General features: G+C 38.2%; 2 protein-coding genes across 5 annotated transcripts in view; one reads left to right on the top strand and one right to left on the bottom strand.

Moving 5' to 3' along the window:
- Positions 1-17,320, top strand: part of ERBB2 (erb-b2 receptor tyrosine kinase 2) — a 64,514-nt gene extending 47,194 nt beyond the window's left edge. The window contains exons 16-27 of one of the 2 annotated variants that reach the window (XM_083377245.1): positions 500-547; positions 1,810-1,948; positions 3,178-3,300; positions 5,223-5,321; positions 6,290-6,475; positions 7,523-7,678; positions 9,176-9,251; positions 9,353-9,499; positions 10,275-10,372; positions 11,481-11,654; positions 13,153-13,432; positions 13,836-17,320. In XM_083377245.1, the coding sequence (XP_083233371.1) occupies positions 500-547; positions 1,810-1,948; positions 3,178-3,300; positions 5,223-5,321; positions 6,290-6,475; positions 7,523-7,678; positions 9,176-9,251; positions 9,353-9,499; positions 10,275-10,372; positions 11,481-11,654; positions 13,153-13,432; positions 13,836-14,224 (1,915 nt within the window). In that variant the 3' untranslated portion in view covers positions 14,225-17,320. The remainder of the gene's footprint in view (positions 1-499; positions 548-1,809; positions 1,949-3,177; positions 3,301-5,222; positions 5,322-6,289; positions 6,476-7,522; positions 7,679-9,175; positions 9,252-9,352; positions 9,500-10,274; positions 10,373-11,480; positions 11,655-13,152; positions 13,433-13,835) is intronic. The other variant, XM_083377246.1, reaches the window with a different exon arrangement.
- Positions 17,321-17,789: 469 nt separating this feature from the next.
- MIEN1 (migration and invasion enhancer 1) lies at positions 17,790-24,337 on the bottom strand. Of its 3 annotated transcripts, none has more exons than XM_083378168.1 (4): positions 23,965-24,109; positions 23,127-23,224; positions 20,985-21,061; positions 17,790-18,692 (listed from the first exon to the last, which is right to left on the bottom strand). In XM_083378168.1, exons 1-4 carry the CDS (start codon positions 24,081-24,083, stop codon positions 18,687-18,689), a joined length of 300 nt encoding a protein of 99 aa, XP_083234294.1. In that variant the 5' UTR covers positions 24,084-24,109; the 3' UTR covers positions 17,790-18,686. The 3 variants fall into 3 exon arrangements, with proteins under 3 accessions (XP_083234294.1, XP_083234292.1, XP_083234293.1); XM_083378166.1 differs by having other exon boundaries at positions 17,795-20,189; XM_083378167.1 differs by lacking the exon at positions 23,965-24,109 and adding an exon at positions 24,162-24,337 and having other exon boundaries at positions 17,799-20,189.
- Positions 24,338-25,114: the final 777 nt, after the last annotated feature.

Below are 25,114 nucleotides of genomic sequence, written 5' to 3'. Positions count from 1 at the left end.
ATGCTCCAACACTGGAAGTTTTTAAGAAGAGACTGGACAGCCATTTGCCTGAAATGGCTGAGCAGGGGGTTGGATTAGTTGACCTCCAAGATCCCTTCCATCATCATCATTAGTCTCCATTTGTTAATGTTCTTGCACACCTTCTATTCATTAAAACAGCCTTTCCGTACTAGGATTCTGCAAAACCCTAGAGATCCATGTGAGATTGTGACTGAAAAAAGAAAAGTGTTTGTGTGTGTGTGTGTGTGTGTGTGTGTGTGTGTGTGTGTGTGTTTAATTGGTACTGTACTGTAGTAGGGTTTGCAGTGGTGGCATTTTTTACACCTTGAAACTGCTGACAGCCTGCTGCTTTACTATCACTTTCAATGCAAACATTGAAAACGAGGTTTGGGTAGGTTAGAAGTGAATTGAACTGGAAGGCTTTTGGATTTGAGAAAGACTGCATTAAAATAAAACTTGGTTAGTGAATGATTGTGTAACACCACATTTCTTTTTCCAGATGTACACTACGGGATGAGTTTGGCTGCCCTGTAGATCAGAAGCCCAGGTATTTTATATGTTTTTTGTTTCTCTTATCTCATTTTTCTATCATGAATTCAAAATAGCATACCTGAAACCAATTGTTTGCAAAAGAGAAGTTTGCAAGTTTAAAGTTTATTGGATTTTCTTAAGGACAGCATGGAAGTGCAATCTTTGAGAATGTTCTTTGATTTTCCAGTGTTAGAATTTTGTGGTAATCATTTATCCAGGCACTGATCAGGTCCTGTCTGCTTAACTATTGATTCTAGCAAAAATCAGCCAAGTGCTGCCATTTGCTAAGGCTTAGAAATAATAAATGGGCCCTCAGATTGGATAGTAGGAAGAACTTCTAAAGAAAACATGGCCCCCAAACTTTGTTCCCTTTCCTCCAAGCTAGGCAAATTAATTGGTTTGATTTGGCAACTGTCAGCTTATTAAGTTCAAAATATATTTAAGATGAATGTTAAAAATGTTTTAGAGTTAATTAATGGACAACATTGCTAGAGGAGATTGGTGAGATCTTTTTCTGATAATATTCAAGAAATATTAGCAGGGGTAGGTCTGCTGTCTCATTTGGCAATGAATGAAATAACTCGGATCCATATATTTATTTGTGTGCAGCTTCATTGTAATTTCAGTATGTTTACAGGCAGTTTGCTCTTTCCCACTGAAGGGAAGCATACTATGGAGGGACAGAAATCAGGGAAAGAAAAATATGTTGCAAGAGAGAAGAGATGATGACTTATAAGCCGTGGTGGCGCAGTGGTTAGAATGCAATACTGCAGGCTAATTCTGCTGACTGCTGACTCCCAGCAGTTTGGCAGTTCGAATCTCACCAGCTCAAGTTTGACTCAGCCTTTCATCCTTCCGAGGTTGGTAAAATGAGGACCCAGATTGTTGGAAACAATATGCTGACTCTGTAAACCGCTTAGAGAGGACTGTAGGGCACTATGAAGCAGTATATAAGTCTTAAGTGCTATTGCCATTGCTATTAGGTCTAAGAAGTGCTTAACCTTCCTAACTGCTTGTAAGCCAGATGGAGAAACCAGTTAACACTATTTCCCACACAGAGATAAGCAGGTCACTGTAAGAGGAAGGAATGGTGACTTTTGATTTCTCAGATATTGTTAGTGATAATTAGGGAAAGTTTCTCTGCTTAGTGATTTGCTCCTAATCCTCTGTGCAAGTAAACTATCTCCAGATGGTTCCAAGCAGGGGAATACTGATCACAACTTGGCATTCCCTGTTTTAGATTACAATTTTTACCTCTCTCTTTCCCTTCCCTTCTAGCCATGCTAGTTCAATCATTGCAGGTGTGGTGGGTGCTGCACTAGCCCTGATTCTGTTACTTCTCACTGTTGTTTGTATCAATCGACGGAAGCAGCAAGAGAGAAAACATACCATGAGGCGTCTTCTGCAGGAAACTGAGGTATGGTCAGAGGTTGTGACCCCTTCCCTCAGAATGGAGTGAAGGCAAATGAAATAAAGCTCAAATTCAGATTTTCATATACCGGTAGTTAGTTCTCAGCTAGTAACAGTTCAAAGTTACAACAGCAGTGAAAACATGGACATATAAACGGTTCTTGGAGTCCTGGCCTTCACAGCTTTCCTTTAACCGCGCGATCGTGATCCAACTGTTGGGCACCTGGCTCATGATTGAAATATGACCTTGACACGAGTCGTGGTCACGTGATCACCAATTGCAACCTTCCCTAGCTGCTGACTTCCCATAAAGTCAAAGGGAGAAGTCAGTAGGGAAGATTGCAAATTGTTCTGGTGTCTCCCACTGTTTTTTCTCTTACCTCCCCTTCCTGTGCACAGCCAAGTTCCCTGACCTGCACATGACCCTCCTAAGGCCCCCTTGAGCCATGCGCTGGTCTTCCCTTCAGCCTTCTCTGGCCCTTCCAAGGCCTCCCAAGGCAGTCCCTGTTACCTAGGAATCCTACCTCTTCCCACTTAATGTCCCACACAGAGCTATACCAGTAACTGCAGCTACTGGGATTGTTGTCACCAAGTACTGTGATCATGTGGTATTACTCTTTAAAATGGCATCACTTAGCAACAGCAATCCCAGTCCCAATTGCCGTCATAACCCAAGGACTACTGTATGGAGTCATGGGAACAAATACCAGAAGAAGGACATTATTTTTATATTCTGTTTCCAAAGCTATTAGAAAGATGTGATTGGCCACTGTTTAAACAAAAGAAACTAATTCCTTGTTCCCTAAGCTCATAAAGCTGCTACAACAGAATGCAACAGAGCCAATTTGGTATAGTGGTTAAGAGGTAGGCCTAGAAACCAGGTTACTGTGAATTCTATGAAAAATTGGCTGCATGCTTTTGGGCCAGTTTCTCTCAGTTCAACTCACCACACAAGGTTGTTGATGTGAGGAAAATAGGAGAAAGAAGGAGCATTGGCCTGTTTGCCTCCTTGAATTATATATGAAAAATAAGTGGGATAAAAATCTAACCGAAAAAACCCCACCTCAACAAATATTTGAAAAATTCTGAAGGATACCTAGAACTGCTTTTGTTTTCGTTTACCTCATTTAGAAAGCGTTGATATATTCTTGCACTGGAGATTTATGGATGGAAATAAATTTATCTTCTTTTTTATGCCCTCATTCTTCTGTTCCTTTCTTTCTATGGCTCTGCTAGTTAGTGGAACCTTTGACCCCCAGTGGAGCTCTTCCAAACCAAGCTCAGATGCGTATTCTCAAGGAGACAGAACTGAAAAAAGTCAAAGTTTTGGGGTCAGGTGCTTTTGGAACGGTGTATAAGGTGAGGAGAACAGTAATTGAAAATTACTTAGTTAAAAGGGAAGCTTTGGCTGGAAATCACTTTGAGAAAATCAAAATATCTCTCCTCTTTCTCTGTTTTCATCCACCAAACTCTCTGAAGGCAATCTGTGGTCTTCACAGCTTTGAAACATTGGAAACACAATGATAGCAGCTTTGAAACATTGGAAACACAACATGAATCAACCAATAGTCTTCCCAGTTGACCAAAGGGAGAGTACAAAACACAGCACACAACTAATAGCTCACTCCCCCCAGAACTTTTTTTGCTGTATTTTTGATATTTTCTAAAAAAAAGAGTAATTGTCTATGATAGGGAGAGGCATCATCCTTCCGCTCAGTTTAAAAGATTACAGAAATACTGGTATAGACCAATAATGGCTGGACATCTGTAAGAGCTGGGAAATGTGATAAAACCAGAGTTCCCACCAATGAGAAAAATGACCCACTCTCCAGGTTTTGTAGGTTTCATTGTCTCTAATGAAAAAAAACAGATTCACTGTGATTATGGATGTGCCATACCTCAGCTGGAAATTGGCTCAGCTGCTGAATAGATCATAGTTGTCAGATCATCAAGATGTGGTGCTGCTTAGGAACCTTCACTGTAACTGTGTGAGGAGTGTCCGTTTAATCAGCAAAAATCTGCAATTTGAAGAACTATCTTGAATGCTGATAAAATACAGTGCCTTCCTGGCTTTATTTGAGAAGTGGTTTGAACAGAAGAAATGATTAGTTAGGGACTATGTATGGAGCTAGCCTTGCAATCAATTCTGCTTTGCCATCCATTTGACAGTATTTGTTCACTCTTTGTGGCTGTTCCACTTGCCCTGTGATCAGTCTTCCTTATGAAGAAATACAGTAACCATATTGTATTGCAAATTGCTTTCCATTGCTGGCAATAGGGTGGGGCGTGGTTTTGCCATGACGCATCCGGCCCATGGGCCGGCAGGTTAACACCCCTGCTTTAGTGGATCTTATGCAGAGCAGGCGCTCACTCTGCTATGCGGCACTCGGGATTCGACCTGCCAAACTGCCAACCTTCTGATCGACAAGCTCAGCATCCTAACCCACTGAGCCATCGCGTAACAGAGTGAGCACCTGTTACTCGTCCCAGCTTCTGCCAACCTAGCAGTTCGAAAGCACGTAAAAAAAATGCAAGTAGAAAACTAGGGACCACTACGGTGGGAAGGTAACAGCGTTCCGTGCGCCTTTGGCATCTAGTCATGCTGGCCATATGACCACGGAGATGTCCTCGGACAAGCACTGGCTCTTCGGCTTTGAAACAGAGATGAGCACCGGCCCCTAGTGTTGGAAACGACTAGCACGCATGTGCGGGGGAAACTTTTATGCAGAGCAGAGGGTTGAATTAGAGAACCTATATGACCCATTCCAACTCTGATTTCCTTGATTTTTCTATTAAATAAATAAATAATTATAATACATAATATTTAGTAAAAAAAAGTCACATTTTTTTAAAACACATTTTTATCTATATTTGTATTGGTAAAACATGTTTGTGCTTTAGGTCTCCCAAATCATCAAGCTGAGTCCTATGTTGCAACATTATTACTTCTGCTACTGCATTTCTTATTCATCAGATCTGTATTTTCATTCCTATTGACTACGTTCCTGATTTTTTAGCAGAAGCACTCTTAATTGTGTTTACAGCTGAATAATACTATTTAAAAATCACCAAGGCTAATTTGTTATGGATACTGGGTATTTGGATAGGATTCATTGGTGAATTTTGATACAGAATTCTTCATGCATTTTGTACATATACATATATGCTCACATGCTTTCTTTATTAAAGTATAACCTGATTGTATCCATAACAACAACACCGTTGTTGTTGTTGTTGTTGTTGCTGTTATTATTATTATCACCATCATCTTGTCCCTGTAGGGTGTGTGGATTCCAGATGGAGAGAATGTGAAGATCCCAGTAGCTATCAAAGTCTTGAGGGAAAACACTTCACCTAAAGCCAACAAGGAGATTTTGGATGTAAGAAAACTATGTTGATCTCCCAAGAGGTTGTGTCCCTTCCAGAAAAGCACAGTGTACCTCCCCATGTCTTCCTAATTTATTGCATGGTTCCTGTTGTTTGTGCTTGTTGGTCTCTCAGTAGTGCCAGGTGCAAGAAACTGGAAGCCAGGATAGAGTTCAAAAGCATTGCAAGTTTATTCCTTGCCACCTATACACAAAAATCTGATCTACTAATGGTCAAGGGAAATTGGTGCCAGATAAGAGTCAATGGATTTCAAAACCGAGGTCCTCTTTTAGGGGCATAGGGACTCCAGATGATGATGTGTTTGATTCCGCCCTTGGGCTCAGCCTCTCATCTCCTAGAGCTGGGGTCGGCAACCTTAAACACTCAAAGAGCCACTTGGACCTGAAGAGTTTAATTAAAAAGAAATAGAGGCTGCTGTCCATGAGTTCTCTCTTTCTCTTTCTCTCCCTCCCTCTCTCTCCCCCTCTCTCCCTCCCCTCCCTCTCTCCAATCTTCTGCTTACCTAGCAAGCTGACTTCACACTGTTCTGGACAAGCTGACACTCTTATTGGCTGGCTCTCCTGCCCTTGAGAGCTGCCGCTTCTAGTGGAGATGCAGCAAAGGCAGGAGCCCCACCCAATAAGCTTGTCAGCTTCTCAGAGAATAGCGTGAGGCCACTCTCTTTTTTACTCACAGAGAGAGAGAGAGAGAGAGAGAAGGAAAGCTCAAGTGCCTCTCTCTGTCTCTGTCTCTCTGCACATTTATTTATTTATTTATTTATTTATGGGACTTATATGCCGCCCTATCTCCCGAAGGACTCAGAGCGGCTCACAACAATAAAACAATAAATGGCGGAGGACAACTGGGAGAAGGCTGAAAGAGCCGCATGCGGCTCCAGAGCTGCGGGTTGCTGACCCATGGCCTAGAGATAGTTCTCTTCCTACACAGGATCCCTCACTTCCATCCCTCTCTATTCCAACAGGAGGCTTATGTTATGGCAGGTGTAGGCAGCCCTTATGTCTCTCGGCTGTTGGGAATCTGCCTTACCTCCACAGTGCAGCTTGTGACTCAGCTCATGCCCTATGGCTGCCTTCTGGATTACGTACGGGAGAATAAGGACCGCATTGGATCCCAGGACCTCCTCAACTGGTGTGTGCAGATAGCTAAGGTAAGTGGAACTTTAGGATAGGGAAAGAGTTGTATGGCTCTGACTTTTTTAGTTCATGGGGAAGCACTATTCAGTCTGTCTAGGTCTTGAAGCCATCTTTCCCATATATAATCATTCTGTCAAATTAGGTCTCTGCTTTTCCATTTTTCATCTGCTCTGACTAAAAGCAAGAAATGCTCCTGATCTTACATCAGCACAACCTATTTACAAACCATCAGCTGGACAGGTCTGAAGAGAATCTTAAGAAGGGCAAGTTACATTGAATGGTTTATTATAGAAAAAAGGTTCTTGAGTTTATTAATATGCTGCTGGGAATGGAAATACCTGATATCTATATTTTACTCTTTCGTACTTGGAAAAGATATTTGCCCAAATTTCTGTTATGAAGAAAGCCAGAGTAGAAGTACATTTAAAGGAATTGCTCAATTTTAATTTCAGCATTCTTTTCCTACACATCTCTCTTATAGTCTCTCTTACTTGTCCTTATGAATTTACATAATATCCCTCTTTCTATTCTTACTAGAACATTTTTCCATAGCCTTCTTACCTGCAGAATCTCTCTTTCTCAAGGACTGGAAATTGAGCAAATATAATTGTATAAGTGAAAGTTGTTCTTTCTTTGTAAAAACTCCATTTTTCCTCTTTTGAATCTCCAGTCAGAGGATGACAATAGGAAAATATAGAAAACTATGCCCAGTATATTGGACATCTATTCTCAAGAGTTATAATTATATTAAAGTCAGAGTATACTAAAGAGAATAATTGTCTAGTTCAGTAGATAATTAATTTCATATATTGAAACATTCACTTGAAAAGAACAAATCATTGACATTCCAAAACATCCTGAGAAGCTCCCAATTCTTTTTACTTTACTTTTGCTTACAGATTAAATTTCAGCAACTTTCTGTTAACATAAAGGAAATTAATTTTAATAATAACATCAATTATAGTGTTATAATTAATGTTGATGGAAATACATTCTTTTAAGAAGATCCATCAATATTTCTCCTTGGCTAAAAAAACAAATAGTATTTGCTTCTCTTTCAGGGCATGAGCTACCTGGAGGATGTCCGTTTGGTTCACCGGGACCTGGCTGCCAGGAATGTCCTGGTGAAGAGCCCAAATCATGTGAAGATTACAGATTTTGGGTTGGCCAGATTATTGGACATTGATGAAACAGAATATCACGCTGATGGAGGGAAGGTGGGACATGGGAATATTCCTTAATTAATAGGCCAAATGTTCTGTGGGGAAATGCTACATTTACATATAAGTATATAATAGTAGGTGCACTTAGCTCCCTCCACACTGCTGTGACCTGCCTCCTTCAACTTGCTAGCCACTAGATATTTTCAATTAGAATTCCCATATTTAGTTAGACTTGTATGGTCTTGAGCAGCATTGCTGGCTGGTGAGTTCTAGGAGTTGAACCTGCACACCTTAGAGTTGCCAATTGTGAGAGTCACTGGCCTAGAGATTATGAAAGTGTATTCCAGCAATGGAGTATATGGAGTACACTTCCATAATCTGGGGTGCAATATCTGGATAAATGCCAGATTCAAGATGTATTAGTTGAACAGATAAAATTCTCTTGCTGTAGCCCAGACAATAATACTTGATTGATAATATTTAACTTTTTTGACTTAAGATCACAATCTCTTCTGAATGAAGGCTAGTTAGTACTTTGACAATAATTTTTGTCTTGTCATGTGGTAAAACACTCACATCCATACAAAGAACAAGAATAACTTCTATAAATTTCAGATTATATTTCAGTTTATATTCAAGAAATCTTTGTGAATAATATACTCAGTCCCTCTTCTATTTCCCATTGATGTCATCCTTTCTACTGGTCCGCCTCTTTCTAGTGTATGAACTGATTCCTTTGTTTCTTAAATTAAGACTTTGGAAGCATATTATCCCAGTTTCCCTCACTTTTTCTTTCTGTGCAAAGCAACTTAGCAAACTTAAATTATAAATGTAGTAGAATCAAGCTAGTTTAAAAGTGGAAGGGTAGCAGAATAGAATTGCAAACATGGTGTATATAGAGCAGCTCTCTGTATAGAGACCAAAAGTATTGAAGCTGTGCAAGGAGTGGAGCTAATATTCAGAATGAATTTTCTAAATTCCTTTCTACTTTGTATGTTTTTTAAAGTAGGGATGACTAATTTGACCTTTGTGGGTTGCATCTCCCTACTTCATCAAGAGTCCACTGCTGAAATTCAGTGAGAAAAATAGCAGTACCATTATCTTTTTCCAAAATCAAAGAAGAGGTTTAGCAGGAGGCTCTGGGAAGCATACAGCTGCCATTCAAAATCTTTTCAAAACCCCGAATATCAAAATGAAATAGAGCTGAAAAAATTATTCGTGACATTTTTCCAAGCTTGGAAGCAGGATTGATAAATTGTGTTTAGACTTTTTCATTAAGCATTGCATACAAGGAATCAGTACATATGATGGGATATTTCTCCAAGCAAAATTTCTGGCTATTCTGTCATGTCCTTTTTCCATCTACTTGAGTCTGAAATCTTTAGGTGCCAAATAATGCTTTGCTATCTTTGTATTGAGAATTAATCCTTTTAATTAAACCTAATCATTTCTAAGCATCATCTGAAAACTTTCAAATAACGGTATTACTTGAAACTAACCAGCAGAGATGTGACTTGTGGTCATCCGTATACTATTGGTTTCTTTGTCTAGGTACCTATCAAGTGGATGGCCTTAGAGTCCATCTTGCGCAGACGATTTACTCACCAAAGTGACGTGTGGAGCTATGGTATGTGTAGTATTTTCTCCCTCCAGTTAACTGCTAATGTGAAAACTTTTACTGTTGCTTCATTCAAATCTTCCTTTCTGTCTCTCTTCTGCTTTCATCAGGTGTTACTGTTTGGGAACTGATGACTTTTGGTGCAAAGCCTTATGATGGTATACCAGCCCGGGAGATTCCTGATCTTCTGGAAAAAGGAGAGAGATTGCCCCAGCCTCCTATTTGCACCATTGATGTCTATATGATTATGGTTAAATGTAAGAAATTAGGGATAGTTAATAATTTCCCCAGAAGGTGAAAAGATATAGGCTACTAACCCCAGATTGGAGGTTATGCTTCCAATATATCTGAGAAGCATCAGATTGAGCAAATCTGTGGTCAAAAATGCAATAAAATGTAAAGCACTTAGTTGGTTGGTTGCAATTTGTCTAGCTTTAGCCTCTAGCAGTCCCATAAAAGAGAGCAGGAAGGGAATGAGAAAAAGTTGAACTATATGTATCAAACAGAAGTTGAAATAGATGACCTCATAGATAGCTTCCAATTCTATGATTCTAAGATATGGCAGTATTTCGACTATCTTTTCAAACAACATAATTGAATTTGAAGTTTTGGCTAGTGAGGTAGCTTTCTTCTTTTTAGAAATACGCCTGCATTCAGAGATTTCTATCTTTCCTGTAAGAAACAAAGGTATGAATTGCCTGGCACAGAATTATACATACATACATACATACATACATACATACAACATACATATATACTCATGAGGTTCATAGTACTTAGGTTTACAATATGAAAAAATATTGCAGGAGATTAAAGCAATAGGTGGGTTCTAAAGTAGATAAATATTTTGAATTTCCAGAAGTCATAATATTTCCAGTGCTTGCTTCTGTGTTAATGTTAGGTAGCTAATCTTTGCAAGGGTCATTTTTTTGTTCACTATTCTTCTCCTTCCATTATCAGAGAAACTAGTTCTTTTTGTCATAAGGAGAACTTAATTTGGACGGATACACCTATTCTCTTTTTGTTTTGTAGGCTGGATGATTGATTCAGAATGCCGGCCTAAGTTCCGAGAATTGGTCACTGAGTTCACACGCATGGCCAGAGATCCTCAGAGGTTTGTGGTTATTCAGGTGAGGAAGATATTTTACTTTAAAGAGGATTGCACTGCCTCCCAACTCTTAACATAACAGTAGTGATGGTAGGGAGAAAGGGGAAGAAAAACTAAAAGAGCTTCCTGTTGCACCAGATTAAGTCAAGCTAGAATAGCATAGTATCTCAAAATTTGATCAACTAGAGTTGTTTTATCAGGTCAAAACAGGGATAGCTTTATCTTCTTGATAACTAACCCTAATGTAGACTTCTAAAACAGATGTCCAGGTTAATTTATTGCTAGAAAAAATAGATACCGCTTCTAGTGACAATGTATGGATGGAAATATCTGTAATTACTATAGCTGCTGCTGTATTCATATGAAGTCTTCTGAACATATGCAGGCCAGATTTATAGCCTGCTTTTTAATCTGGACCTCAGTGGTCTAAATTTTTCTCTGTGCTTTGGGCTTTGGGAAATATTTTATGCTAAGGAAAATTAATAAATAATGACTTAAGTATTCATGTAGTGTCCATCTGTACTTCAGTGGTATGATCACATGCTTGAATCTTCTGGATTCACTAGTTTTCCAGGCAACAATATGTGTCTGTTCTTAATGTTGTACCCTTCAGAACAAATGGGCTATGTATTGTAGCCTTAGGTCCCACTTTTCTTTTAAGTGACTTGCTGAGAGTGGCATTTTATAAAGTGCATAAGACCAAGATAAAGGAAGAACGTTCAGGATAAAAAGATTGATTTTGTTTTGTTTGGCATTGTAATGTAATTGCATATAATGAATAAGAATACTTTCCGCATACTCCATAATTTATTTTCCCCACCGTAAGCAATAATTGGGGACATTCTAGGATCCATATCCAAAGCTTTCAGGGGGCAGTGTGACTTTGAGAGTTCTAGATTTTTATCTCTGGTTTATATACTGGGGTTGCATTTTATAGTATATTTTAATAATTAGAAATAGTAATCTTTTGCTGCATTCCTCTCTGTTTGTGCTTCTCTGCTGCCAAAATGGTATTTATTTTGAATCTTGGATTTTGACCATCCAGGGTGTTATATGACTAGTCCATAATTTCAGAGAAGCAAGAGAATTTTGGGAGTTCCAAGTATTTGCTGTTTGTTTTTCATTGATAGAATGATGAAAAGATGGGTCTTGCCAGCCCCATAGACAGCACTTTCTATCGCACTTTGCTGGAGGAGGAAGACATGCAAGACTTGGTGGATGCAGAAGAATACCTTGTCCCCCATCAGGGCTTTTTCAGTGGTGAAACATCAGCTGACTATCGAGCTAGGATTTCCTCCACAAGAGTAAGAATACAATTTAGTTTATAATACCCAAAACAAACAAAACCAGTTTGTATCTTAATTTATGCTATATTTTTCCTACAGAGTAGAAATGGGGAATATTTTTTCAGTTTAAGGACTGCAAGCAGTTTAATTTAGGCAAGCAAAATTTTAAAACTCTTTCTTCCTTGAATGGTTCAGTAAAAAGAGTTCTAGTTTCCAGCTACAAGCAACTCAAACTCTTGAGTGGAGGATCAGACTAGATCAGTGTTTTCAGATTTGGCAATTTTAAGATGTGGGGACTTCAGGGAGCTAGGTCCATATGTTTTAAAGTTGCCAAGTGTGAAAAACTTGCCTCTTCCAATGGAACCATAGACAGGAGCACAATGGAAAAGAATTGGCACTTGCTTTCTGAGCATGATTGGGATGGGGAAAAAGGAACCTGCCAATCAAGGACCAGTATCAAGGGCCAGCAGTTGAAGTCTGCAGTACAGACTGTTGCTTTGAGGCAAGAGCAGAGAAAAAAATCAACAACAAAAAAAGGAAAAACATCTTTCCAGAAATTGTTAGACTAGAACGTGGTGAGGAGAAAGAGGTAGAGGTAATAAAAGCACAAACATCAAACCTACAGATAGAAAGTAGAAGGTGGCTTGATCCAGTTCCCTCCACAGTTCATCTGAAGATATCTGAGAAAAATATACCCATAGGTAGTGCTTTGTAAAAGAAAAAGGTGCCAGAACTCACGCATGTCATACAACCCACCTTGCCTCCCTACAAGGTTCCATCCAAAAAAAAGTGCCAGAACTCCGTTCTGGGCGTTCTATGAGAAAAAAAGCCCTGCCCATAGGTCTAAAAGGCTGGAGATGTACTTGTAAAAACTATGTCTATGAACTGAAAAACAATGTAATAAAAATAAGGTATGTGCAAGAGGGAGGACGAACATATTTTGGCAAAATTCTTGCAAGTTATTCTGTTTTGCTAATTTTCTGGGCTATGATAAATACAAGACTTGAACATATGTTAGTTAATTTTAAAACCCAAATTTGTAAACTACGGCTTTATTATTTTACAAATAACTCTAGGTGGCAGACATATTCAACATACCCTCCTCCTCCTGTTTTCCCCATAACAAAAACCCTGCGAGCTAGATTGAGTTAAGAGTGACTGGCCCAAAGTCATTCTGGTTCTCATAGCTAAGGCAGACTTGAACTCACGGTCTGTCTCTTTCTAGCCTGGTGCCTTAATCACTAGATTAAACTGGCTGGCTGCATTTACCTATTAAAATGCATTTATGCATTAGATGGTTGTCTGCATTTACACATATATGTGAGTTTGTGTGTATAAATGCAGACAGCCATCTAATATGTGTGTGTCTGTGTTTGTGTGTATATAAGTGTTTGTGTGTGTTTGCATATGTTTGTGTATACAAATTACCAAATTTCCTATAAAACACTGATCTAGATCCTCACAGCTTGCACTTATAGTATCCGTTTTTTAGCTCTTGTGAACTGTTTTCTTCTAGAATGCTGTGGAGACTCAAATGGAGGCGGCAGAGACTGAGGAGTCTCCTCAGTACCCATACCTGGGGCCATCTCTTTCTGAAGAGTCAGAAAGTATCGTCTCTGACTTGCGTGAGGAGGACTATACAGCAAGCAAAGCAGTGCAGAATTCAGCACCCTTGCAGGCTCCTGATTCTTCTCTTCAGCGCTACAGTGAAGATCCCACGAGTGCATCAGTTAATGAAAAGGAGAATCCTGATAACAAGAGCTACACTACACCATTAACTTTGGCTGTTATACCAGGTAGGTGCTATTCTCTTTATTGGAAGACTGTATAGCAGTTTGATTTTTGAAGGCAGAACAGTGCTGGGGATATTTATGTAGTTTGCAAGTCCTTAAAGCTAATACATCTTTTTTCCAGGAATAAGCAGCTTCCCTCTGCAGCACGATCTTAGGAAAATATGCTCAGTTTAAGCAACCACAGATAGGTGTATCCACATACTGCATGGCTCCTTCTCTGTATAATGGCATATTGAGTATTTCAAATGTTTTGTAGTGGATCTGGCTGCTCTCAAAGTATGTTTCTAACAAATATTAAATCTGGATTGAAAAAAATTAGCCATGAATGCAGTTAATGTTTGTTGATAAGCATGCAAGCTACCACAACCTGGATTTTAGTATTCTTAATTCTTGTTTTTTCCTGTAGAGTATGTGAATCAACCAGAAAACAACTTTCCACCCAACAAAAACCTACGACTACAAGGATCTACACTAGAAAAGCAAAAAAGGCACATGGGGAAAAATGGGCTTATCAAGGAACCAAAGAATGCTTTCTATATGAGTTTCAACAGTGCAGTGGAAAATCCAGAGTACCTGACACCATGCAGTGTCCCTGTATCTAGCCCTTTACCACAAGCTTTTGACAACCTTTATTACTGGAACCAAGAAAATCCTAAGTGCAATCCAGCAGAATTCTTTGCCACTTCCATTGTTCCTCCTGCAGCGACCAATGGCTTTCCTCCAACCCCAACAGCAGAGAATCTGGAGTACCTAGGGTTGTCAGAACCAGCCACTTGTTCCAAGGACTTTGCATAAAAGCTATTCCTCATGACCAGTCAAATTGACTTTTACAATCAAGGCACCTCAGGATACAAACCCCGTGAATTATCCATGCATGATGAACATGATTAAAGCCCGAATGGTCTTTTTGAGGCCCAATGGGTTATTTCTCTCACCTCTCCTAGCTCTTGAGAAAAGGAGGTGATGGGCACATTTGCATCTACCGCAATAGAATAGCATGGCTTTTTTTTTACTCCCTCTTATTTAATACTAGCAGTAGCAAGATTTTCCCTCTGCTACTACCCTAAGATGTACTGCTGAAAGTTTATGGATCCATGTATGAATTTTTGTTTGGATAGAGGTTTGGTTAGTATAGTACTGGTAAATCAAATATACTAATTGGCTCAGAATTCTGCAACACTTAAGTATATTTCCATCACCCCAAGAATCAGATGACAGACTCTGGTATTAAATAAAAAGAGGTTAAAAATCCTGCAAACTTGAACTCTGCTCATTTCTGGGCTTTTAAGGCACTACAGCTGTGACATTCCTCTGATTCAAGCAGCTATGCTGCCATTTGGGTACTTCAGCTAATGGAGTGCTCTTTTATTTCTCACCACACCTGTAGTCCCTGCTTTTAATGCCTTGGTCTTCAAGATAGGAGACCCAGACTACTAGAAGGGCCTGAAAAACTAAACGTTGAAACTATAATACATTAAGAAGAGCAAAGATATTCATACCAGAGTTTGGACTGACAGAAAGAGTGGAAAATAAGGGCAAAATGTGCTTTATGGAAATTGTATTATTGCTTAAACAGATACTCTTCAACCTTAGGATGGGAATAATATGCTGTTATAGCAAAGTAGAACAAAATAATTTATTTTTCGACAAAGTATCTTAGAAGAACAAAAAAAAAACACCTTTTGCTTAGTGACAAATTAGTTTTGCATTGGTCTTTGAAATTACAGGAAGCTTCTAGAAGAGACAGTTGAGGAACCAAAACAAATTTATTTAGTTTAGTGATACTAATTCAAAAAGGGGATGTTTGGATTGGAAAGTAGTTGATATATATGATCTTTGACGTGCCATTTCTTAGTTTCTACCAAGAGAGTACTGACAAAAAGCATCTAACATATTGCTTCAGTTATAAACAATAATAGAATTAAGTTTCTTCATAGGCACAATATGCCTCCTTTAACAATATTTTTGGAATATTTATTTTTTAAGAAAGTGAAAGCTGTACTCATGCCTCCAGTATATAAGAGGGCAGACTGATAGTGGGTGCAAAACGTAGATTTCTAAGAAACTTGCTTTTAAGAAAGGGTCCAACATTGATGGAGGCAAATGTAAGCTTGAAGTGCATAGATATGTCTTCTAAAATCACAGGAGAGATAACTGAATATGATTGTCAGAAATTGTGGGTGAAGTTTTGATATTCTGCATAGTCTCTTACTTTCTCTCATGCAGTCTAGAACAAAACAAATGTGCAAAACAGATTACAGAAATACTCTGTAATTTATGAAGCAACATAAAGGAACTTTTCATTAAGCACAGATTAAAGGGTGCTTAATTTTTACTCTCTGAAAGAATTAATTAGTGTACGTTTATGCCAGCTCTTACGGTTAATTTGTTACCTTCCAGATTGTACTTACTCTAATTGAAGTCTTTCCTAAATGAATTAACTCGTAACTATTAGTATTATGTCTAAAATGCTGTATATAAAAATGATTGGTATGTCTCGTACGTGAACTTAGTGACATCTAAGTGAATCCCTAGACCGTATTTCTGGGGTGTATTGGAATGGAAGAATAACATGCCTGAAAAACACTAGATTGGGGAAGGTTGGTGTAAGTCACTGTCTCTCACTCCAAGTGTCATGATTGTAGGTCTATTATATACTGCTAAAATTATTTTGTTTGTTTGCAACCTTCACTTAGGTAAAACTGCTACACAAAGCAGCAATTCTTTGAATCATGTGCTTCAGTGTACCTAACTTACAAAATGCATCCCAAATCTGGGACCCATGACTCCCATGGGGGATCAACATTTGGCAATTTTATGCCCATTTCAATGCTACCATGCCACCATACTGCTGCAGTTAGTAGCGCTTGCTTGGTTTTAATTTACAATTTTCCTGCCACCTTCCTATAAGGAAAGACAATGGAGAAGTTGACACTAAGTCAGAAGTTAATCCCACTCCTTTTTTTTAATCCACTAGTGGTCATTCTGTTTCTCTATTTAGTGAGGAAATATCTCTGAAACTGTGACTCAGTAGGTCACGAATTGTTTAGACCTTTCTCTAAAATCATTATGAATAAGTACTGTGATTATAAGTAATTCCATTTGTTTCTCACTGAATCAAATTTGAAAAGAAAGTGGAGTAATGAAATGGAGATGCTAAAATTAGTGCACTGTTTTCTAATGTCTTTGTAGGAAATAGAACAAAAGATGTTAAAACTTTCTTTCCAACAATGATAAAAAGATAACCACTTTCAACATGTACAAGTCTTTCAACAAGGACAAGTCTGAGGATCTGGAGAAATGCCTTTTTTGATATTTGAATATCTAAAATGGCTGTGTGTGTCAGGAATTCTGAGAGTTGCAGATGGCAGTAAGTTTGGTGAAGATCCTTGAAGAGCAAAGGGATGTAGTGTAATTGGTACAGCTTGTTCCTTGTATATACAGAATGTTTTAGAACTGTAAATACTATTTACAAAACTTATTGAAAACAATAAGAAACAAATGAATACAATAGAATGTGTATGTAGTTGTTCTAAGGAATTATTTACTATTTCCGAAGTTCACTTTATTTGCATATTCTCCTGCTTTCCATTGAAACCTGCGTTTTCCAGCTGGTGCTACTTTAGATCAGTGAATCAGTTGTCAGTGGTTTTTTTAAAAAAAGAAAAATGTGTTATTAAGTATTTGTATATCTGAGAAATGTATAATATAGTTTTCATTTTCTATAATATCTGTGTCGAAGCTTTTTTATTCTTGTCCCTTAAACTGACATTCCTGTAACTGCTCAATCCCACATATAGGGTCGAAATAATTTCTAGAGAAAGTCTGCCAATTTGGCAGAATTTACATGTTTTTCAGAGCAGAAAGATGGGGAGTATGATTCCTTTTGACCATGTCACTGAAGTTTCTGTGTTTTAAGAATTACATAAAACAACTTCCTCAACCTCAATATATAAATTAAAAACAATAGAGTCTGAACTAATGTAACATAGTATTATTGAATTAATAACTACAGCTTAGAAATACAGCAGGTCAGTAGCTAACCTAGTTGTTTTTCCCTACTATTCTGCTGACTTTGGGGCAGACACACTCTCTCAGCCCAGCCCACCCCACCAGGTTGTTGTGCAAAAAATAGGGAGTATTAGATATGTTTGCTACCTTGAGTTGTTTAAAAAGATCCTACACCCTTTCCCCCAGGAAGAGAAATTGTAGTGTAGCAGATTTCTAAAAAAGAAAGAAAAGGGGGAGGGGCAAGGAACAGTCAATAAATGATGAAAGGAGAGTGACATTGAGGAACAGTAAAAAGGAGAGTTTGTATCTTTTAAGGAAAAAAGGAGTTATGGTATAGTTGACCTCTCTTCATTTAACTTCCTTTAACCTGTGCACTGGTTCTATTCATTGACCATTTTAGTAATTAAAAATCATTCTAATTCTGTAATGATCACTTGGGGCCAGATCTCAATACTGTATAGGCATGTAAGTGTTCATGTAAACATTGTTTTACATGAACTTGTTTTTCCCCCCACTTCATACATGAACAAGATGGAAGCTAGACTTTTGAACATGTGGAAAATAGACTTTTTTTTTTATAAAGGGTGAGATTGTTAGCACAAGGATCTGTTCTCTTCCTTGGTCAGTTGTAGCATCTAGCCACTTTCTTTGAAACGACTGGCTTCTTCTCTGCTTCTATCTCTTACATAGTACCAGTGAAAGGAACTCTCCACTGGGCTGAACCAGTGAGATTTTTTTTGCAACCAATGAATAGAAGGTAATCATGTGATTTAAGCTTCATGCTCAAAACAAACCCCTGCAATTGAAACGGTCTACTTTTAACAGAGAAAAAAAATAAAGAAAATCAAAAGTGTTTTAATGTTCACATTTTGTGCATTCTAAATTTCAAAATTTTAAATGCAGCCGAGAATCCTACCTCATGTCATGCCTTGCAAACAGCAATCTTATTTCTTTCAAGCTATTTCCCAAATATAAAAAGCTTCCCTAATTAATTGATTAGCAGCACCACAGACAACATATTGCAAGGTTTTTAACATTTTTTCCTTTATTATAAATTGCAGTAAATAGAGGCTCATCAACAATTTCAACATATAAATTAAGACTCTGGAAGCGGGAAGATTATTGGTGCTTTTCATCCTCTGGCTCCAGCAAAGGGTGCCATATAAGCAGCAGCATTTTCTTAGAATTTTCGTACTTCCTAGAATTACTCACTGATAGGTCCAAGATGAAAACTGGATTATCAGAATCAAGTCTTGAGACAAAACAGAGGCATCATAGTACAGTGAAAATGATAAGTTAAGTAAAAACTAAAGGAATTTATATTGCTCATTCCTACAAAATAAGCTGTGCAACATGCAGTTACTGGGTTGATAATTTATGTCCTAATTTCAATGTTTGCCATATGTACTGATGAGAATACTCAGTACCACAATAAGATCATGTCATGAAATCTGTATTACTAACATGACAGATGTAGATCAGCAATTTAATCAACAGAATGTACTGTCAATTGCATGTAAACACTTCAAATTGGACAGGTACATACTCTGATCCAATGAAACTCTTAAAAATCTCACTGATTGCGATGAGTTAGGTTTGTAGCTTACTGTTGAAATAACTGAACTACAAAAATGCTTATGGGGGGCTGAAAAGTTCACAAAGTTTAGTTTTAAAAAAAGACAATTGAGCTGTAAATATGTCCCCATGAAATAATTTTTAAACGTCCTACTATGAATTACTTTTGATTCCATACTTATTCTCAGAAGAAAGTAAAATTGGTTCAGTACATAAGCATGTAAGAACTACTTTGTCAACAAATCATGTCTAGTTTGGGGATATCTTAGAAGGATGATCATTTGCAAAAGTTCAGAGTAGTGTAAAAAATAAATGAGAATCTAAGCATTCCCCTCTCCGTGTAGCAACACTGTCCTGGTTATCTCAAGAGAATGTTACATAAAATTAGTGAAACACTTAACCTAAGATAAATCTTTGTTTCTGGCAGTGGAATAGGGTAGCAAAAGCATTGTTGTGATTAATTATCATTCATGTAGTATAATATGCAAGATGTACTCCTTTAGCAACATTGATCCCCAAAATATTGCTTGAAATATGTGATCCTTGACAACTTTCACTGTAGCATCAATTGTACCTATGCAGGACTATTGGGAAGACTTAATCAAGCTTTACTCTGGCCCTGCAGACCTCATAGTGAAATCACGTTGTGGCACCAACTCATTCTAAATGCTGGGAAAGGAGCAGGAGAATGGCCAGAAGTTGAGGTTTTAAATGCAGAGAAGCTAAAAGATCTTAGATAGTCTAAAAATATGAATTTCACTCCTGCTCATTCAGATAGGGTTAAAAGAAATATAACAGGCAAAATCCATGCTAGCGTCTCAAAAATAGAAAAAAGATTTTACGAGATAAATTCTCCCCAAGAAAAAAGATTACTTTATTGAATAAGCCCTGTTAACCTCTCTAATATGGCTTACGTTCTAGCTTATTTTATTTGTTTGTAAACAAACCAAATTACTTTAATGTCTGTCTTGATCTGGCATTTATCTAGTGATGGAATTAATACCAGAAGCAAAAGTTGGAAGCAAAAGTGATAAGGATTCAGGGAGGGTGGGCAAGTGGAGAACATGGAATAAATGGGGAAAAAAGTACACTAAAGAATGACACAAGGTGGCCGGCTCTTGGTGATTTTCTCAAGTGGCTCTCCATTGCTAGCCTTCCGAATGGCTTCAATGAGCTAGAGGGACAAAAAGGAGAAAACAAACTGTGTTTTTTTTTTCATTTACAGTAGACTTACTGAGTGAAAAAGAATAAACTGTCAAAATACCATCTGAAGTTATTGAGCAAAAAAAAATTTTTTTTAAGAAATGTCAGGACTATATCAACATGTTTTACAATATGAGTAGTAAAATCAAGGAAGGAAAAATAAATCTCTTGTACATAATTTCTTTCCCCACGAACCCTGAAAATGAAGGATTTTTAACTTTTCATATTGTGTGAACACATTTTCACTTCTACAAGGGTCTTTCCTCTTCCTCCTCCCTGACATGCCCCCTCCCCATCTACTCTGCCGTATTGCCATCTCTCTGGATCAGGTTCGAAGGAAAATGGAGGCTACTGGAAGAAAAGGGATAATTTTCTTTCTATCATGTGTACAACGGCTAACTAGTGTACAGTAGGCTAACTAGATCTACCTACAAAAGTATGTTTTATGAGGAAGTGAGCAATACTATTAGAATAGTGGTCTCACTTTATCTGGGTGAGACCATGAATTAAGAGTACATTTTTGTAACAATACTATTTTATTCCTGGCATGTCTGCACAGTATTTTTCCAAATAATGTCAAGGATGACTAAAGCAAACATCAGCACCATTTTCAGCATGTTTAACTAAAACTAGTCAAATCCTGTAATATATTGTTGAGCTCATCTTTGAAACCCTACATGAGAACAATCTTACCATTACCTTACATATTTAAGCTCTCTTCCAAAATAACTGATTTGAGGAATAGCAGGGAAAAATAAGAACTCACATCTTTCTCATAAGGGAATCCTCCATTCTCCAGTTTGGAAAAGATCAATTGTCCATTTATTTCTATTTCAAAGGCACCTTCAAAAAACAGATGTTGCATTATAAGCAGTTCAATTCATACTACATTCACCCAGAATCAATAACCTGTTTGTGTCACCTTTCTCAAAAATCAACCTCATGAAGTGACAGCAAGATTTCATAAAGCATGAAAATAGCTATGTGCACATCTCTACTCGGATGCAGACAATCCACGTGAAAGTCCACACATTAGAAGACAACTTTTCTCCTTGTAGCATTATAAATTTTTATTGGCCATACTGTAAAGCTCAACATTTCAAAAGCATCTGGAGTTGTTTAATCATTCATCAAGTATTTCTTAATAATATTAGCAGTGACAGGAAAATGCAAAAAATTATTTGAACAGGCTGGCCACTGCCAATAATTATTCAAACAAGTGCTAAATATGAGGGACATCTCCAGATACAAGTCAAATTGAATAACATTTTGCCAAAATTTTAAATGTTAATTACATAATTATCTATAATAAACAGGATCAGAAGTACACAGCGACTCTGTAATAGATAAGCTTGAGTAGAAAAGTCCTCCTCAAAACAAATTTTGAAGGCTATTGTCAAATGACAAATTTAATAAAAGTGCAACCTATAGTTTCCAGTAAAAAAAAATCCCACTGGTGCTAAAACAAACTAAATATTACTATGGCATTAGCATGCTTGATAGCTTTTTCCCCCAACCAATGAATACTTTTAATGCCAATGGCCACATATCCTTGAAAGATCATTTGGTAGCAACAGAAATATGCTAATGGGTGGGTGACCAAAGCTGTCGGGGACCTGCCAGTTTATTTTTATTTTTATTTTTATTCCATTTATATCCCGCCCTTCTCCGAAGACTCAGGGCGGCTTACAAGCTTAGCAGTAGCCTTCATTCTATGTATATGCCTGCTTATTAGGGCTTTCCCCCCCCCCCCAGCGGCATTATTACAAAGTCAGCTTATTGCCCCCAACAATCTGGGTCCTCATTTTACCTACCTCGGAAAGATGGAAGGCTGAGTCAACCTTGAGCCTGGTGGGATGCGAACCTGCACTAATTGCAGGCAGCTGGTGTTACTTAAGGAGGCATTAGCCCACTGCTCCACCAAGGCTCCTCATTTTCTCATTCCTTTCAGAAATTGCAATTTTTCTGAATCCCTAATACTACAAATATTCATGTATAAGCCACCCACAGATAAGCAGACCCTCAAAGTTCTAAGCAAATTACCATGAAAAATGTACCACCCGTAAACCACTGCTTAAAATATGTCTTAATTTTCATATGCTTAATCATAGGAGGCAAGTATATACAGGTAGTCCTTGACTTACAACCACAACTGAGCCCAGAATTGATGTTGCTAAATGAGAAATTTGTTAAGTGAGTTTGCCTCATTTTACTACTTTTCTTACATTTGTTAAGTGAATCACTGCAATAATTAATTAGTAACACGGTTGTTAAGTGAATCTGGCTTTCCCGTTGACTTTGCTTGTGAGAAGGTCGCAAAAGATGATCACATGACCCGACACTACAACCGTCATAAATATGAACCAGTTGCCAAGCATCTGAATGAAAATCACATGACTTTGGGGATGCTGCAACGATCATAAATGTGAAAAATGGTCATGTGTCACTTTTTCAGTGGACAATGTAACTTCAAACAATCACTAAATGAACTGTTGTAAGTTGAGGACAACCTTTATGGGTTATAGGGGTACTTTTAAAAAGCTGAGGGAAAATTAGCATATACATACAGATAAGCCCATCTGCAGATAGGTTGAGCCCAATTTGGGGGGTATACTTTCAATAGGTGACCTAGCAAACAGGGACAAAAAAACCCAATCTTTCTTTCCCTACTACTATCATCTCTTTTCCTCTTCACATTTTAATTTACATGAGTATGAACTTTGTTCTCCTAAGCTCCTAGGAATGATCATAGACTAGTTCCATAATTCCAAGGAGTACAACCAGCCCATAGACCAGTGTTTCTCTAATGTACATGTTTATAATGCACATATTAATTTCATAGACACAGTGTGTTCATCAGATGATATATTGCTAATTGCTGATGCTTATTAGCATACATAACTTGTACCTGTGCCCCCAAGACGGGATTCGATCTCCACATCAGGGTACTCTTCTTTTACAGCACTTGCCAGCTCCAGGTAGGCAGATTCAAAGCCACAGGGTTTGCTGAGAAGAGAAATTTAGTGTTGGTGTTAAAATTAAGTTGAAGATAGGGTAACCTAAGAAGGCAGTAAAGTGAATGTTGGGTGGAGGCAATAAAATATTTGATTTTTGTATATGAACTACCTGTTTATCATTTTGAGAACAGCACTAACATTGTTCACATGAGACTGAAGTATTCACAAAGATTATATGTGATGTTTGTGTATCTTACTTTGGAATGAGGGGCTGCATTCCAATATTTTGCAAATATTACAAAAAGAAAAAAAAACACCCAACATTACTACATAAAATATAGGCACTCATGCTATTATTCTGCTTTCTAGACAAGTTTCTGTCATTAAATTCTGAACCATGCCGGACAAACTACCTTCAGTTCTTTAGCTTCTGAGCTTGATAAAATATAGACAGGCTTAAAGTTTGACACTCCTGTGCTATTTTAAATAAACCTTGCACACACATTCTCCCAACACCAAACAGCCAAACTAAATCCCTCTGTTATTTGCTCTTAAAGTGAGATTTGGTTTATGAGAAGAGCCCAGGAAGAGATGTTATTCTGTTCCTACTAATCTGTAAAATACATGTCAAGGATGGTATACCATGACGTTTATAGCATAATAAAGCATACTGACTGGAGAATTCTGGGAGTTGAAGTTCACGCGTCTGAAAGCTGCTGAGGTTGGGAAACGCTGCTATAAACCAACAGTATTGGTCCAAGAATAAACTTAGAAAATTAAGATACATACATCGGGGAAAGAAAATGCGACTGTATACATCCCAGCCCTAACGGAACAATTATAGTGATATCAGACAGCGAAATCAAGAAGAATGGAGAAAAATAGCAACTGGCGGCCGCGGACTCCATGGATGGGCGGGATTACCCGCTGCAGAGGCGTGGCCTTCCCCCCCCCCCCACAGGCGCCTCCCTTCAGCTCTTGCTCACCAGTATTCCACGACGATGTGAATCTTTCTTCCTGTAACGGGCGGGACCTCGGTAGTCGGGTCCCCAGACCCGTCGCTCATCATACCAACTGCTAGCGAGTCCACGGAACCCACCTAGAACCTTCCCGTTTCAGTCGGGCCGAAGTTTCAAAAACCAAGGCTGACTTCCTGTGGTTGCTACCTCATCACGGGCAAGAAAACCTACTTCCGGCTTCGGCCCATGGCGGTAGCCGAGAATCATGTGGGCTTTTAGCGGCCTTGCTGAGTCACGTGAAGCGGGCCGCTAACCGTTTTTCGTTTCCTTCAACCTGATCCCACTATTTCTGCCTCATTGCCGAGGGTTTGAGCTCCCCCTGCTGATCGTTAGCATAATCATTATGCAGACCCTTTATTCCCTTTAGTCAGCTGTAACCTCTCTCCAGTTTTCCAAGTCGCTACTATGGAAACAGTTCTGTTCTGATGGTAAAAAAAATGACAGTAAAGGTTATCTAATCTATGAGTGTTGATTGATGGTGAGGAGGTGTTTTGGTATTTTTGTTTCCTTATTTTAACAGAGCACATCCATGACATCAAGGAGCAGTCAGAAGACACAATGAAACACCTTAATTTTAAAACACATGGACAGACTTAACTGTTGGAATGGGGGAGGAGCCAAGATGGTGGTCAGGCAGCAAAGGCTGTAAAGAGCTCCTCCAAAAGTAAAAGCTTTCTTTTATTTTATTTTAACGTTTTAACCCCTTTTAACACTGCATTTTAACCTACCCAGTTTTAACCCTTGTTTGACTTTTTATAATAGTCAAAGACTTTTTATAAAAGATATATACTGGAGAGGCTACCTTTGTTTTACCTACATTTTAACAACTCTACAAGCCAGGACTACCAAGAATGGGGAAAAGGAGAAAGAGACAGTGTGTTCATTCACCAGCACAGAGTTCTTCCAAGCCACTGAAGCAG

This window comes from Vipera ursinii (genome assembly GCF_947247035.1).
Source record: "Vipera ursinii genome assembly, chromosome: Z".
In the NCBI taxonomy this organism is placed as follows: domain Eukaryota; kingdom Metazoa; phylum Chordata; class Lepidosauria; order Squamata; family Viperidae; genus Vipera; species Vipera ursinii.
The sequence above is the reverse complement of the archived record's forward strand: the minus strand, read 5'-3'. Positions and strand labels throughout refer to the sequence as shown.

Excerpts from the sequence above, each read along its gene's own strand:
- MIEN1 (XM_083378166.1), bottom strand. The coding sequence starts at position 24,083 with ATGGAGTCCGCGGCCGCCAGTTGCTATTTTTCTCCATTCTTCTTGATT. Across the intron at positions 21,062-23,126 it reads ATCCCGTCTTGGGGGCACAG|GTGCCTTTGAAATAGAAATA; the intron begins GTACAAGTTATG and ends TGTTTTTTGAAG. Across the intron at positions 20,190-20,984 it reads GATTCCCTTATGAGAAAGAT|CTCATTGAAGCCATTCGGAA; the intron begins GTGAGTTCTTAT and ends TTGTCCCTCTAG.